This window comes from Dromiciops gliroides, chromosome 1 (assembly GCF_019393635.1).
Source record: "Dromiciops gliroides isolate mDroGli1 chromosome 1, mDroGli1.pri, whole genome shotgun sequence".
NCBI classification, from domain to species: domain Eukaryota; kingdom Metazoa; phylum Chordata; class Mammalia; order Microbiotheria; family Microbiotheriidae; genus Dromiciops; species Dromiciops gliroides.
In genome coordinates this window covers 668,656,170-668,671,667 of record NC_057861.1, presented here as the reverse complement: position 1 = coordinate 668,671,667, position 15,498 = coordinate 668,656,170, and the positions used below count along the sequence as shown (strand labels likewise).

The 15,498-nt window shown below is 37.3% G+C and overlaps 1 protein-coding gene across 3 annotated transcripts in view; it reads right to left on the bottom strand.

Moving 5' to 3' along the window:
• Positions 1-15,498, bottom strand: part of SETD2 (SET domain containing 2, histone lysine methyltransferase) — a 153,441-nt gene that overhangs the window by 112,877 nt on the left and 25,066 nt on the right. For all 3 annotated transcript variants that reach the window (XR_006355648.1, XM_043994791.1, XM_043994800.1), the window contains exon 2: positions 1,257-1,272. Coding sequence is in view for 1 of the 3 variants with exons in the window: in XM_043994791.1 (XP_043850726.1) it covers positions 1,257-1,272 (16 nt within the window). In the remaining 2 variants the exon portion in view is untranslated. The remainder of the gene's footprint in view (positions 1-1,256; positions 1,273-15,498) is intronic.

Below are 15,498 nucleotides of genomic sequence, written 5' to 3'. Positions count from 1 at the left end.
CTGAGGCAAACAGAGAGAAGAAAGGGGTAACAAGCCATGGAGCTATCCCAGACCAAAGCAGCTCCAAGGAACTTGACCAACAGGAGGTGTTTCCTGCATCTCCCAAACAAACTTCTATTCATTCTAACGTTGAAATTCGCCCAGAATATGAAGCCAAAATGATGGCATTTCAAAAGTTTTATCACAAATATTCCTCAGGATCTACTTCATAGAAAAAAGCAAAAAGTTATGTTGTCAATTCAAATCCTTTTTTGATTGTGATTTATGCAATTAACACAAAACTATCAAGACCAAAAGCTAGTAATATCACAAATCAGAAAAGGGCTACTTTCCTTCTGAGATAAACCAGAGCATACATTTATTGGCTCTTAAGCGATAACCTAATCCAATACCTTTACGTTATAGGGAAAGAAAAACTGAAGTTCACAAAGGTACAAAAATTTTCCCTCAATGCCATAGCTGGTACTGGCAGCCACTACTACAAAACAAGCTTCCTAAAAGATCCAATCAAGTGTTCTTCCCATTACCATTATGGTGGGTCCATTTATGTACAAGTGTAGACATGACAATCTTAAAGACTGCCCCAAATTGTGCTGACCAGTAATATGACTCTTGAAAGAAAATACTATGTGAGGAAACTGACTTTGGTGCTCCATATCTTTTTGTGCTTTTTAACAATCTCATTCACTTCCTTAAGACCTAATGCTTTTTCTTTTTTCCCGTTAATGCTCACAAGACAAAAAGTCCTAAACAGCTTCTAACATTGCTTTTTAAGTAGGAATTACAAATTGCCTTTATAGATGAAAGAATTTTTCTCAATTCTATGATGTAAACCACCAAAGCTTTTGTGAGGTGTGATAAATAGGAGATGAAGATGTAATTCAGGCTATCAAACCACAATTCTTTGAAATTTTTAGATAAAATGCACTGTAAGTATGGGTACTTGACCAAATTCATTTTATCAAAATTATTTTTAGGTAATTATTTTGTATCAATGCAAAGAATTCTGAAATCAGTTTATGTTATACACTAAAATGTTTTAGTTGAGAAGGACAGAACACATCAAAATCCTTGAGACCTAACCATTACTAAAGATCAAGGTAAAACTATGCAAAATTACCTTTAGTTTATGTTTGATCCATAGCTATTCCTTATAAAATTAGATTTATTTTTGCAGCCTGTACCCAGATCTAATAGGCACTAAAATACAAAAGCCAATCCAAAACCTTTAAAAAAATTGGTTCAGCTCTACTCACCTCATTTTCTTCTTCTCTATTGTAATTCAGCCAAGAACACATGTAAAAGAAAACAGAAAAAAAACACCCTGTAAATATTTGAGAATTTTTAGAAACCGAAATAGGAAATGCTTACTTACTCCAAAGCAATAAAACCCTTAAGACTATGTAAGAAAAATAATTTTAAAACGTGAAATCTGAAAAGAACATGCCTCTATTTCCAATCATGTGGATTTAGAATCTAATACTTCCAGTGTTTGATACCATGACAATGGGCAGAGGATTTACATTCTACACAATTAAATACATAATGCACCAGACCCTATTGCTTATTAGGCCTATAGCTGAGTAAAAATACCAGCCACCAAATCAAATGAAAAAGTCTCTTTTCAGTCTAAAACAATTGCATTGGTGGGTATCATGTGTTTTTAATAATACATTGCCATACCAGCCACAGAACTTGACCTAAGTATTAAACACACTTTGGTATTAACAATTTTGTTCATTCAACAACTAAGCACACTATGTGAAACAAGAAGACTGGTATATACTTCCTGTTGTCCAAGAGCATACAATATATAAACCAAGATAAGATCAAAATGGATAAAGGATTTAGACATAACAGTGATATCCTAAGTAGATTAGGGGAGTGTGGAAAAACATACCTGTCAGATCTATGGATAAGGGAAGAGTTTATGACCAAACAACAGACAGGAAGTAAAATAACGGATTACATGAAATTTAAAAGCTTTTACACAAATAAAACTAATGCAATCAAAATTAAAAGGGAAATAGGAAACTGGGAGAAAAATTTTGCAACAAATTTCTCTGGTAAAGGTCTCATTTCTCAAATATATATATGGAATTGAACCAAACTCATAAAAAAATAAGAGCCATTATCCAATTGATAAATTGTCAAAGCATATGAACAGGCAGTTTTCAGAAGAAACCAAAGCTATCAATAGTCACATGAAAAAATCCTTTAAGTCATTACTGATTATAGAGAAATGCAAATCAAAACAACTCTGAGATACCATCTCACAACAACTGAATTGGCTAATATGACAGAAAAGGAAAATGACAAATGCTAGGAGGGATTTGGGAAAAACTGGGACACTAATGAACTGCTGGTGGATTCCTTAACTAATCCAACTATTCTGGAAAACAATTTGGAAGTATGCCCCAAAGGGCTAAAAGATATGCATACTGGAGGCAGCTAGGTGGTGCAATGGATAACCCTCATTGCGCCTGCCCCCCCCCAATAAATAAATAAATAAATATGTGCGTGCCCTTTGACCCAGCAATACCACTTAGTCCAACTCTTCATGACCCCATCTGGGGTTTTCTTGGCAAAGATATTGGAGTGGTTTGCTATTTCCTTCTCCAGCTCATTTTATACATGAGAAAACTTGGGCAAACAGGGTTAAGCTAGTGTCTAAGGTCAGATTTTTAACTCGGGTCCCTCCTGACTCCTGGGCCAGCACTCTATCCAATATGCCACCTAGCTGCAATACCACTAGGTCTGTACCCCAAAGAGAAAAAATAAAGAGAGAAAGGACATATTGTACAAAAATATTTATAGTAGCCCTTTTTGTGGTGGCAAAAAATTAATTGGTAATCAAGGGGATACCCATCAAATGGAGAATGGCTGAATAAGCTGTGGTATACAATTGTGATGGAATACTGCTGTGCTATAAGAAATGATGAACAGGATACTTTCAGAAAAATATGGGAAGAATTCTATGATCTCGTGTATAGTGAAGTAAGCAGAATCAGAACACTGTACACAGTAAAAGCAATACTATAAAGATTAACGTGAGGGGCGGCTAGGTGGCGCAGTGGATAAAGCATTGGCCCTGGATTCAGGAGTACTTGAGTTCAAATCCGACCTCAGACACTTGACACTTACTAGCTGTGTGACACTGGGCAAGTCACTTAACCCCCACTGCCCCACCAAAAAACAAAACAAAACAAGATTAACATGAAAGACTTAGCTACTCTGATCAAAACAATAGTCCAAGACCATTCTAAAGGATCAATGATGAAAAATATACATCTCCAGAAAAAGGTGACAAACTCTAAATGCAAATGGAAGCATATTTTTTAATAAACTTTTAAACTTTTTATTATTTTGTTTGTGTTTTCTTTTGCAACAGGGCTAATATGGGCATATTTTGCATGACCTCATAAGTAGAAATCAAAATCAAAGAACTTGCCTTCTCACAGGGGAGGGGGCAAGAGGAAAAAAATTTAGAATTCAAAAATAAAAAATGATTGTTAGAATTTTTCAAACACGTGATTGGGAAATATTTAAGAAAATAAAAAGAATTTTATTATTATTATTATTATTTTTAGTAAGGCAATGGGGGTCACACAACTAGTAAGTGTTAAGTGTCTGAGGCCAGATTTGAACTCAGGTCCTCCTGAATCCAGGGCCGGTGCTTTATCCACTGCGCCACCTAGCTGCCCCTACATATTTATTTTGAAATTGATTACATTCACTTTAAAAACATTTTATGGGGGCAGCTAGATGGCACAGTGGATAAAGTACCAGCCCTGGATTCAGGAGGACCTGAGTTCAAATTCGGCCTCAGCCACTTGACACTTACTAGCTGTGTGACCCTGGGCAAGTCACTTAACCCTCATTGCCCCACCAAAAAAAAAAAACACACACACAAAAAAACATTTTATGTCACTAATACTAACAGGAGAGAATTTATGAAAATCATGATAAACAGCAATGGAAAACTAAAGCAAAACATTTATGAATTTTTTAAGTAGTCAGTAACAGATATGTCAGTTTCTTTCCTGAAACTTCCTTCCCTAGCATCCCTCATATTTTTTCAGTAATACTTCCTCCTACCTCTAACTGCTCGGACCTTTTTAGAAGGTTTCAGTATCCCTTGGCTCCTCATCTAACTACTGTCTTTTTTCTTTCTCCATGCTCTTTCTTTTAGTGATCCTCAATGGCATCAATTATCACTTTTATGCTTATGACTTAAATCTCTATCAGGGTTTCAGTAACAACTGTTTGCTAAAAATTATCTCTGCTTTTTTGAATATTATACCATCACCTTACACAGGAACATAATAAGATCTTGATGTGAAAAGGACTTTAGAGCAGAACGAGGGTTTGTTGCAGGGGGGCACACTTCCTTCTGATCCACCTTGGCCAAGTCAGCACCCTTAGCATCCTATCTTGATGGCACTTCTCTCCTGAGGGCTATCAGACTCACATTCCCAACTAACACTTGCGGGAATGAGGGATGAATTCTCTTGGGAATGGGCCAATTCAGTTCTCTGTCAACGCACTATGTACCCCCAGTTGAAATCATCTCTGCACTTCTTTCCAACAACTGAAATTGCCCAAAGAGCAAGAATTTCCAGTTATTCATCTACCTCAGATATCTAGGTCAGGAGATGTTTTTGTTTTTTTAAATCATAAAAGTATTTTATTATTTTCCAGTTACATGTAAAGATAGTTTTCCGCATTTGTTTTCATAAGATTTTTAGTTCCAAATTTTTCTCCCTCCCTCTCCTCCCCCAAGACAGAAAGCAATCTGATATAGGGTATAGATGTACAATCACATTAAACATATTTCTACATTAGTCATGTTGTGAAAGAAGAATCGGATTAAAAGGGAAAACCTCAAAAAAGAAAAAACAAAAGTAGAAACAGTATGGTTCAATCTGTATTCAGAATTCAGTTCTTTTTTTCTGGATGTGGAGAAAATTTTTTTTCTTTCTTTCCTCACCCCACCCCCCAACTCCGCCTCGGGGCAATGAGGGTTAAGTGATTTACCAAGGGTCACACAGCTAGTGTCAAGTGTCTGATTTGAACTCAGGCCCTCCTGAATCCAGGGCTGGTGCTTTATCCACTGTGCCACCTAGCTGCCCCTAAAAACATTTTCCATCATGAGTTCTTTGGAATTGTCTTGGATCATTGTATTGCTGCGAAGAGCTAAGTCTATCACAGTTGATCATCACACAATGCTGCTGTTACTGTGTACAATGCTCTCCTGGTTCTCCGCTCACTCATCATCAGTCCACTTAAGTATTGCCAGGTTTTTTTGAAATCTACCTGCTCATCATTCCTTACAGCACAATAGTATTCCAGTACATTCATATGTATTCATATACCACAACTTGTTCAGCTATTCCCCAAATGATGGGCATTCCCTCAATTTCCAATTCTTTGCCATCACAAAGAGAGATGCTATAAATATTTTTGTACATGTGGGTCCTTTCCCCCCTTTTATGATCTCTTTGGGATACAGACCTAGTAGTAGTATTACTGGGTCAAAGGGTATGCACAGTCCCACAGCCTTTTGGGAATAGTTCCAAACTGTTCTCCAGAATGGTTGGATCAGTTCGCAACTCCACCAACAATGCATTAGTATTCCAATTTTTTCCACAGCTTCTCCAACATTTATTATTTTCTTTTTTTGTCATATTAGCCAATCTGGTAGGTGTGAGGTGATACCTCATAGTTGTTTTTTTTTAGTGAGGCAATTGGGGTTAAGTGACTTGCCCAGGGTCACACAGCTAGTAAGTGTTAAGTGTCTGAGGCCGGATTTGAACTCAGGTCCTCCTGACTCCAGGGCCGATGCTCTATCCACTGTACCATCTAGCTGCCCCTCCCTCATAGTTCTTTTAATTTGTATTTCTCTACTCAATAGTAATTTAGAGCATTTTTTTCATATGGCAATAGATAGCTTTGATTTCTTCATCTGAAAACTGCCTGTTAATCTCCTTTGACCATTTCTCAATTGGGGAATCACCTGCATTCTTATAAATTTGATTTAGTTCCCTATATATTTTAGAAATGAGGCCTTTATCAGAAACACTGGCTGTAAAAATTGTTTCCCAGCCTTCTGCTTCTCTTCTAATTTTAGCTGCATTGCTTCTGTTTGTACAAAACCTTTTTAATTTGCTGTAATCAAAATCATCCTTTTTGCATTTCATAATATTCTCTCTCTCTTGTTTGGTCATAAATTCTTCTCTTTTCCATAGATCTAAGAGGTAAACTATTCCTTCCTCTGCTAATTTACCTATGGTATCGCCTTTTATGTCTAAATCATGTACCCATTTTGCCCTTATTTTGGTATAAGGTGTAAGATGTTGGTCTATGCCTACTTTCTGTCATACTATCTTCCAGTTTTCCCAGTAGTTTTTGTCCAATACCGAGTTCTTATCCCAGAAGCTGGAGTCTTTGGGTTTATCAAACGGTAGATTACTATAGTCATTTACTACTGTGTCTTCTGTGCCTAACCTATTCCCTTGATCCACCACTCTATTACCCAATAGTTTTAATGACTGCTGCTTTACAGTATAGCTTCAGGTTTGGTATGGCTAGCCCACCTTCCTAGTTCAGGAGTTCTTAACCACTTTTTTGCCTTTCCTAGTGCCCCTCTTAATGGTAATATCTTCCTTCTTAGATTATTTCCAATTGATCCTGTGTATATTTTGTTTGTATATAATTCTTTGCATATTGTCTCCCCCATTAAACTATGAGGTCCTTGAGAGAAAGAACTGATTTCTTGCCTATCTTTGTATCCCTAGCACCCAGCCTAGTTCCTGGAACATAACTAAACACTTAATAAATGCTGGTTAACTGGACTTAATCTTTTCACAACCCTTCCCCCCACCCCTACTTTTGAAGGCCTATGAAATGTATTATGTGAACCACCTATTTTGGCATTTAACTCATTTACTATTTGTTGAGCATTGATCAAATTGAAAGCCTAATGTAAGAAAAACACAAAGAATAAGATATAGTGCTGCCCTCACAGAGTTTAAATCTAATAAAAAAGATAGGACTAAATCTAATAGAATGAAGACAATTTAACAGTGAAATAAGCAGTGTAAAATTTGGGGAAGAAGGGAAAAAACAAGGAAGACTTCACAGAGAATAACAGTCATGCTGCATATTTACTCACTTTATATATAGCCATTTTATCTTGTCAAATAAAATGAATTTTAAAACAAAGTTAAATAAAATCAATTAAAGAAGCCAATAGTAAAACCCATCTTTTCAAAGTTTAGGTAATAAATAAGACATAGTAGAGATTCTAACAAAATGAAAAATTTGACCTCATTATGTGTTTCTGAAACATGTTAGAAAAAAAATCTATGACTCAGGATAGGTACGCCTTAATAAAAAAGAAACAGGATCAGTACAAGGGAGAGGAGATGAAGTAGCAGTGTGTGTTACAACAGTATAATCAAACTATAAAGAAAGAAAAGGAACCAGATGGGGGAAGCATGATGGAGAATAGTATTTGGTTGAAGGTCAACAATGGAGGGAGAAACAGAATTTTTTATCACTGTAGTATCCTACAAATCACCGGAACAGAAAGAAGAAACAGATGAGAAGTTTCAGGAAACAGATCACAGGCCTGGCACAGAGGTATAATAAAGTAGTGATAGGGGACTTTATTCAGATTTGCTGGAGTGCTCTCGCGCGCTCTCGCTCGCGCTCTCTCTCTCTCTCTCAAAAACTGAGTAAGTCCAGTCAAGAGCATTTATTGAGCCCACATTATGTGCCAGGAACTGTGCCAAGTGCTGGGGATATAAAAAAAGGTGAAAAATAGACCCTGCCCTCAAGGAGCTCACAGGCTAATGCAAGAAACAATATGCAAACAACTACATGCATATAAGATAACGAGATAATTCAGGAGGGCAGGCAGTAGCATTAAGCATTAGAAAAGGTTTCCTGCAGAAGGCAGGATTTTAGCTGGGATCTGAAGGATGCAGCAAAGATAGAGAAAGCACGTCAGGCATGATGGACAACTAATGAAAATTCCCAGACTTTGGAGATGGATTGTCTTGTAAGAGGAACAGCAAGCAGGCCAGTGTCACTAGGTCACAATGTACAAGGAGAGGATTAAGTTATTTTAAAAGTCTGAAAAATTAGGATGGGGAAGGAGCTATGATAGCTTTAAAAGCCAAGAGGTTTTTGTTTTTAATCCTAGAGCCATCAGGGAACCACTGGGGTTTATTATCCCCAGATGGTAGCCTTCTCCCCCAACCCCATTACCTTGTATTTCTTTAATATATAAATATGAATAAGCTGTCTCACTTGATTTACTATACCATTTTTGTCTTTGTATCCTTGCACCTAATGGTGCCTGGAACACAACAGGTGCTTAAAACAACCTAAATTCTAACCGTTCCATCTCTACATCTGACTCTATGATCTTATTTTTACTTTGACGCTACCTAATATACCAGTCTTTCTGTTCTATCTTTGTTTAATCATAGTAACTGCTATGTGGACCTATACTCTAAACATAGATGGATAAGGGCAAGTTACTGTCACAATGTTATATCCTATTATTTAAATGGGTTTAAACACATACAAACAACTCACCCACCAAAAAAAGGGAAACAATGGAAAAGTCAAACTTTTCTGTGGTTACAGTGTTTCTAAGTAAAGCACAGAAGAGATTACGTCTGTATGTATTCTCTTCAGAACACATTCTTACTATCAGATAGTTGTTGATGAAAATAGCTTTGTTTCTCAAGCAGTTTTCAAATTCTTTGTCCAATAAAAACAAAATTTCCTTCACAAATATTCAAACTATAATAAAATGCTGTAATCTATAATACCATATAAGGTATTCTTAGACCAGATACAGCACTTCCCACTGAGGCATAATCCCTGAGATAGGATGGAAGTTCATTTCATAGGAGACACAAGGTTGTTCTTTTTTGTGTGTGTGTGAGGCAATTGTAGTTAAGTGACTTGCCTAGGGTCACACAGCCAGTAAGTTTTAAGTGTCTGAGGCCGCATTTGAACTCAGGTCCTCCTGACTCCAGGGCTGGTGCTCTATCCACTGTGCCACCAAGTTCTAACGAAATAAAAGTATTAAGGAATAAAACAAGTGACAGAAGCAGAAATATATAGCCAGACTGCCTAAATGCAAAAACGTCTTACTCTACTATTCTTTCCCTTTCCCTTACTATTTCCTCCACTTCTTTGTCTTATATAGAGAGCTTAGTTACTCCTACCCCCACCTCCTGTCTTCAGAATCTTTTTCTGTCCTTTGAATATAGCAATATTCAGGTTTGTGGATGACTGACAAGTTCACAATAAAAACTTCTTAAATACTTAAAAAACAAATAATTTTTCTTGGAAATGGTAGTTTTAAGAAACTACCAACAAAGGCAATTAAGAGCCCCACCCACCTCTTTCAATTTGTGACCAATGAGACAAAAGCAGGTCAGAGGAATTAAACTCCCTTTGTTGTTTGTCCTTCATTCTTGAAGAGGACCATGACATCAGGGTGATGTCATGACTTGCACTGAATTGGATTTAAATGAGGGAGGGCTGTTCAAAGTTACCAACCTCTCTCCTCCAGAGCCATCTGGGTCCAGTGGCAAGATATCTATGAAGATGACTGGTGGTGGCCTTGCCCGGACTTTTTTTTTTTTTTAAAAGGTAAATAGGGTTAAGTGACTTGCCCTGGACTGGTCAAATGGGGGCCCACAGAGGAGTGACTGACTCACCCTAGTCACACAGGTAAGGGATGGAGAAAAGGTTGGAGCCCAGATCATCCAAACTTCAAATCCAGCACTTTTTCCTATTGCACATGGCTGCCTCTCCTGGATATTACAACTCTGAAGGTGTAAATAAATTTCACAACTTTGTCTTTTGCCAACTTTAAATGATAGCATAATGCTAATTTTCCATTTAAAATATTTTTTAAATGAGGTAGGTCCAAAGGGAATTTTTTTTAAGTGATGCTATTGGGGTTAAGTGACTTGCCCAGGGTCACACAGCTAGCAAATATTAAGTGTCTGAGGCCAGATTTGAACTCAGGTACTCTTTTTTTTTTTTTAGTGAGGCAATTGGGGTTAAGTGACTTGCCCAGGGTCACACAGCTAGTTAAGTATTAAGTGTCTGAGGCCGGATTTGAACTCAGGTACTCCTTTTTTTTTTTTTTAGTGAGGCAATTGGGGTTAAGTGACTTGCCCAGGGTCACACAGCTAGTTAAGTATTAAGTGTCTGAGGCCGGATTTGAACTCAGGTACTCCTGACTCCAGGGCCGGTGCTCTATCCACTGCGCCATCTAGCTGCCCCAAACTCAGGTACTCCTGACTCAAAGGGAGTATTTTTTTAAAATTCCTGTCGCTTGGCAATCTAGAAGCCAGAATCTAAACAGCACCAACAAAAAAAACTTTGAGCTTTACCTAAATTGTTGCTGATATTTGGTGACACAACACAATGTTCTCCAATGTAGACACTTTGTAAATATTTGTTGCATGAATTTATCTGAGTCTAACTTTTATTCAATTTCTGAACAACTTTCAACATTATGTAACACCAATATTATGTGAGTGTATGTTAAAAGACTGAACACCTCCATGTCTTTATAGTCTAACATGACAACTCTGTACTATCCTTAATATTAGAAAGAAAGACAAGGGCCCCACACAATCATTTCAAAGCAAGTGGAACTTCGTAACTGGCTGTTTAGGTGAATGGGCACAGACAAGTGGCTTGATTTGACAGGTGCCAAATCTATTGCTTTATGATAATGCAAAGAGAGTTACTAAATCCAAAGCAGAAGCATGATGCTTTAGGCACACCAAAAGGGCAAGCTGATTATGCTATGACAATGATAAAATTCACTACAATAATCATTCCAAACACCAATAGCTGAGAGAACTTGTCAATTTTTTTTACCTGCATTCAAAAGCACAAAAAACTGATTTCATCTCTGACCTTAAAAAATGACAATCATAAAAAGAACAATAGTAGTAAGATGAAATAGGAATTGCATAGAACCAGTAATATAATGTAAACAGAAAGAACAAAATAATCAAAACTAAATGCTGAAGAATGATAATGACCAAGCTCAGCCCCAAAGAAGAGATATTAGAAGATCCCTCCCCCTCCTTCTTTACAGAGTTGGGGGGATGGGGGGGGGGGCACGAGTGAGAGTTCCATATGACATCAGACTTTTAAAATGTTGGTTGGTTTAATAGAACTTTATTTCCTTTCTCCTTTTTTATTCTTGATTATAAGGATGGCAATCTGGAAGGGTGGGGAGGAATCCAATGAGAAATGTAGGTGATATTAAAAAGTTATCTAAACTTAATTTTTAGAAAAGAAATGATATATAGTACTACAGGTCTAAATGTTTATCATCAATCTGTAACATGATTCTTCCTTTACTACCACCCCAAAAGGCAAAAGTAGAGAAGATTCCTCCCATAATAATGCATACTTAACCTTAAGTTCCACTGACAGTATCATTTTCCTCCCCCTCTCTGCCATACTCAATGTTTCACTGTTCTCTGGAACACAATTATGGTTTCAATATACAATTAAAATTTTAATACAATGTGTGGAAATCTCTTTGTATAGATTATTGCAGTTGCTTCCTAATTGGTATCCCTGACTCGAGTTTCTGAAAGTTGGAAGGCTCAGTGGACAAAGTCCTAGGCCTGGAGTCAGGAAGATCTTAATTTAAACATGGCCTCAGATTTTTTACTTAACTGTGTGACTCTGGATGAGTCTCTTAATCTCTGTCTTAGTTTACTCAACTGTAAAATGGGGATTTATAATAGCATTCACCTCACAGGGCAGTTTTGAGGATTACATGAGATATCTATAAAATACTTAGCACTGCTAACAGTAGGTATTTAACAAAGGCCCATTTCCTTCCCCCTCTTCACAGCTATTAAAGTGATTTTTCTTTCTTTTTTTTTCTTTTCTTTTGTGGGGCAATGAGGATTAAGTGACTTGCCCAGGGTCACACAGCTAGTAAGTGTCAAGTGTCTGAGGCTGGATTTGAACTCAGGCATTACTGAATCCAGGGCTGGTGTTTTATCCACTGCGCCACCTAGCTGCCCTAAAGTGATTTTTCTTAAAGCATAGGTCTGAATTCACTAGTCAAATTCCAAAGGCTTCTTAATACCTCTAGGGACAATCACTTAAAGTCCTTCCCAACTTTTGCTCCAACTTTTTTTAGTTACTTTTTAGTGAGACAATTGGGGTTAAGTGACTTGCCCAGGGTCACACAGCTAGCAAGTGTTGAGTGTCTGAGGCTGGATTTGGACTTAGGTCCTCCTGAATCCAGGGCCAGTGCTCTATCCACTGCGCCATCTAGCTGCCCCACTCCAACTGATTTTTACCATCTTAGACACAATATTCTCTTAGACATGTCTGGTCAAATAGACCTTTTTATTGTTCCTCACACCAGAGGATCTTTCTCCTATTTAAGCTTTGAGAATCCCTCACCAAAAAAAGACCTATCTATACAAAAATATTTATAGCAGCTCTTTTTGTGGTGGCTAAGAATTGAAAATCAAAGAAATGCCCATCAATTAGGGGATGGCTAAACAAACTGTGGTATGTGATGGTGATGGAATATTATTGTGCTATAAGAAATGACAAACAGGATGATTTCAGAAAGGCCTGGAAAGACTTGTATGAACTGATTTATAGTGAAGTGAGCAAAACCAGAACTGTTGTGCACAGTGACAGCAATACTGTTTGATGAAGAACTGTGAATGACAACAATTCTCAGCAATACAATGATCCAAGACAATTCCAAAGGTCTAGATGAAACATACTATGCACCTCCAAAGAAAGAACTGACATTGATCAAACACAGACTAAAGCATGCTACTTTTTACTTTTTTGTTTTTTTTTTAATTCAAGTTTTCTTATACAAAATGACCAATATGGTAATGTTTTACATAACTGCACATGTATAACCTATATCTGATTGCTCACTGACTGGGGGGGTGGGAAGGAGGGATAAAATTTGGAATTCAGAACTTTAAATAAAAATGTTTATTATTATTTTTTTAAAAAGAATCCCTCACTACCCTCAAAAATTAGTTGGGGGGGGGGGGAAGAAGCTAAGTGGCGCAGTAGATAAAGCACCAGCCCTGGATTAAGGAGGAACTGAGTTCAAATCCAGCCTCGGACACTTGACACTTACTAGTTGTGTGGCCCTGGGCAAGTGACTCAACCTTCACTGCCCAGCAAAAAAAAAAAAAAAAAAAAAAATTTAAATAAATAAAAATTAGCTCTCTAGCATTGTCTAAGTCCTTTCCTGATTTCTAGTCAGCTGGTAATGCATTAACCTTCACCACCAGCTCCTCCCTGCCCAGCCAATCACTGCTCTTACAAATTTATTTTGTATATACTTACATACCTGCATATTATCTCCCCGATAAACATGTAAGCTCCTTGAGGGCAGAGGCTATTTTTAAAAAAATCTTTAGCCTATCCTTATGAACTGTCATTAGCAATAAAGAAAGCCTTAGCACAGTATGGTGCTAAGTGGTCATGCCCACTTACCTTGGGGATACCCCAAGGCCCTCCTCTTTTCTCCATCTACACTATTTCACTAGGTGATCTCATCAGCTCCCACGTATTTAACTACCACCTCAATGCTGATGATTCTTAAATTTACTTATCCAGCCCCAATGGCCTGCTGATCTCCAATCTCCCATCTCTAACTGCCACTATTGGATATCCTGAACTAGATACCCTTTCTTCTTCCTAACTTCCCTATTACTATTAAGGTTCACTTTCCACATCCAATCTCTTGCAAAAGACTATCGATTTTAGACTTGGACTCTTCTCAGCAATACAATAGTCCAAGATAATTCCAAAGAATTCATGATAGAAAATGTTCTCCAAATCCACAAAAAAACACACAAAAAACCCCAAAAAACAACTGTGGAATCTACATGCAGAATGAACCATACTGTTTCTGCTTTTTTTTCTTTTTTGAGGTTTTTCCCTTTTGTTCTGAATCTTCTTTCACAGCATGACTAACACAGAAATATGTTTAATGTGATTGTACATCTATAACCTACATCAGATTGCTTGCTGTCTTGGGGAGGGAGAAAAATTTGGAACTAGAAATCTTATAAAAACAAATGTTAAAAACTATCTCTAAAAAAACCACCTCTCTCTACATGTAACTAGAAAATAATAAAATACTTTCAGGATTAAAAAAAAAGACTACCGACTTTATATTTTACCTTCATAGAATCTCTCGCATAAACCCTCTTCTGAAACTGCCACCACCTTTGTTCAGGCTCTCATTTGGGCTACTGCAATAGTCTGCTGGTTTGTCTGCCTGTCACAAGTCCACAGACACAGAGATACACACAAGCACAGAGACAGACACACAGGCACAGAAACACACACAATTCTATCACCTCTCCAGGATCAAATATAACATCTGTTTGGCATTCAAAGCCCTTCAGAACCTGTCCCATCTCCACCTTTCCTACCTTTTCCATCTTCTTACACCTAACACCCCAACCATGCACTCTGCACACCAGTGACACCTGGTTCTCACTATTCCTTGAACAAGACGCTCCATCTTCCACCTTCAGGCATTTTCATTGGTTGTTCCCCATGCATGGAATTCTGTCCTTCCTCATTTCTACCAGCTGGCTGCATTATAACACTGGCTAAAATCTCACCTGTAAGAAGCCTTTCCCCATCTTCCTTAATACTAGAGCCTCACCTCTGCTGATTATCTCTAACTAATCTTGTATATATCTGGTTTGTACATAATTGTTTACATATTGTTTCCCCAATTAGACTGTGAGCTGAACAGGTACTGTCTTTTACCTTTCTTTGTATCCCTACAGCTTAGCACAGTGCCCAGTACATAGAAAGTGCTTAATGTTAATGATCAACTGGTTATATAATAACAATCCCATGTAACAGCTCTTATTAGCTGAAGTGAATTTATATTGAGCTCCCAGACATATTTAATAAAAATCATTTGTCATGTAAAATCCAGTTTTCTCAGACACCATCACAACCACAGAATGGGAAACCCCCCAACCTGAAGTCAGGAAGATCTAAATTTGAATTTCATTCTTAAGACACTTGTTTTATCAGACCTTGAGCAAGTCCCAGTTTGTTTTCCTTATCTGTGTGGAAAGGATAATAAATAACACTTGCCATATAGGATAATTGTAAAGATCAAGTAAGACCAAGTCTATAAGGCAACTGTAAGATAACATATAAGCAAGCAATTTTCACTAATGCTGTCATTAAAATTGTCATCTGGTATCATAAACAAAAAATTATCTACAAGTTTAGCATCTTCAAGTTGAACAATAAGATTCATATATACAAGTCTTTATAGTACTTTCTTACAACACTGTGGAGATAGATACTTCAAGTATAATTATCCCCATTTAGAGATGGCGAAATAGGCTCAAAGTGGTTGTTGCATTAGCTAAGTTGTACCAGAGCTAGTATTCAACC